Source organism: Arachis ipaensis, chromosome B02, assembly GCF_000816755.2.
Source record: "Arachis ipaensis cultivar K30076 chromosome B02, Araip1.1, whole genome shotgun sequence".
In the NCBI taxonomy this organism is placed as follows: Eukaryota; Viridiplantae; Streptophyta; class Magnoliopsida; order Fabales; family Fabaceae; genus Arachis; species Arachis ipaensis.
The window spans coordinates 105196213-105197643 of record NC_029786.2 but is presented as its reverse complement, the minus strand read 5'-3'; the positions used below and the strand labels follow the sequence as shown (position 1 = coordinate 105197643).

Below are 1431 nucleotides of genomic sequence, written 5' to 3'. Positions count from 1 at the left end.
TCTTGTCCTAAAAAAAAATAATAAAACTAAAAATAAAAAATTTCAATCTTGTCCTTAAAAAAAAAAAGTAAAATATCAGAGTTGTCAGATTCTAATATTGAGTTAATACCACAGTTACAGTGAAGTGAATTTTCTTACAACTCTGCGAAGAATAGGCTCCAGTGATGAACAAAGCTTCTGCAGACTGTCAACCTTCAGAGCTTCAACAATTACACTGCAAATGAAGATAAATGCATTCATCGGTCAGTGTAAGACAAATTAAGGTTAACAGATGAAGATAGTGTGACTCAAGGCTACTTTATTCAATATTTTTTTTTTTTTCTGCTCTCAGTCTTCGTTTTAGCTCTTTAGAAGCATATTTCAAATAAATTTTGATATTCTCGCATAAACAACCGTTTTTTCCATCAACTTCTTTTTTCATTAACAGAAAAGCAGTATGATATAAAATTGAAAGCAGATAAGGTGACAAACATACAGTGTACAAATTTCTCTATCATTTGCATGCAAACATTGCAAGTGAATAACAATAATTTCGAAGAAGAAAACCAATCCAGCTCAGCGAAGCTGAAGAGTAGTGAAAAATGTCAGAAAACGAAGTCAGTAATACCTAGCCAAAGCAGGTCGCTTCCGATCAGGTTGTCCTTCGTCAGCTGAAGCCGAATCCAAACACCGCTTCTCTCTGCCGTGCATTGTTCCAATTCCTCAAACCGAACGTTAACCTCCCTGTGAGAAGGTGAAAGAAAATAATAACAAACAGCACGCAGCAGGCAGTAGATTTTCACAGCCACGTAAAACTCAGCACTCAGCAGTTGAGTTTGATCTCGCAAACTCAGTGAAGCCAAAAGAAAGATGCGGAAAAGAACAAAGAAAAAGAAAAGAGAGTGCGTAACGAAAAGGAAAAAATCTGCAGTTTGTGATAATTTTGCTTGGTTTTCTCAGCAGCCAAATAGACCGTGCCGACGGTGCAAAAGAATGAGAGGGGTGAGAGAAAGAGAAAAAGAAGTGCGAAAGGATGAAAAGTACGGAATCTGAGAAATTTCGGGGAAACGTATGCGAACTTTCTGTTTTGGCTTTAAACGCGATTTTTTTGCAATGGGGGACGGACGCTTATTCCCTTGTCGCACAGCACAAAACAAGTTAACAACGACACTCCCACACACATCGCAATCTCCCTCCCACAATTTTTCCTTTCCTTTTTGCGGACCACATCATCGCCACATCTGGACCCTCCACGTGGCACAATCCTTTAGCTTAGGTCACACCACCATGATATTCTATATGATAATTAATTAATTAATTGCCTCCTCAACAAATAGAACTTCCTCAATCCACATGTTAGACAGACAACTCTTCTTATGTTAGTTGAAATCTTATTAAAAACTAATGTTTATTCATAATTCGGATGACTTCTCAAATAAAAATATTTTTATA

The 1431-nt window shown here is 37.0% G+C and overlaps 1 protein-coding gene across 2 annotated transcripts in view; it reads right to left on the bottom strand.

Annotated features, from left to right (window-relative positions):
* The window catches only part of LOC107626227 (calmodulin-binding protein 60 B), a 6375-nt gene extending 5216 nt beyond the window's left edge, over positions 1–1159 (bottom strand). The window contains exons 1-2 of one of the 2 annotated variants that reach the window (XM_021116544.1): positions 608–1159; positions 139–214 (exon numbers count right to left, since the gene is read on the bottom strand). In XM_021116544.1, coding sequence (XP_020972203.1) covers positions 139–214; positions 608–690 — 159 coding nt within the window. In that variant the 5' untranslated portion in view covers positions 691–1159. The remainder of the gene's footprint in view (positions 1–138; positions 215–607) is intronic. The other variant, XM_016329058.2, reaches the window with a different exon arrangement.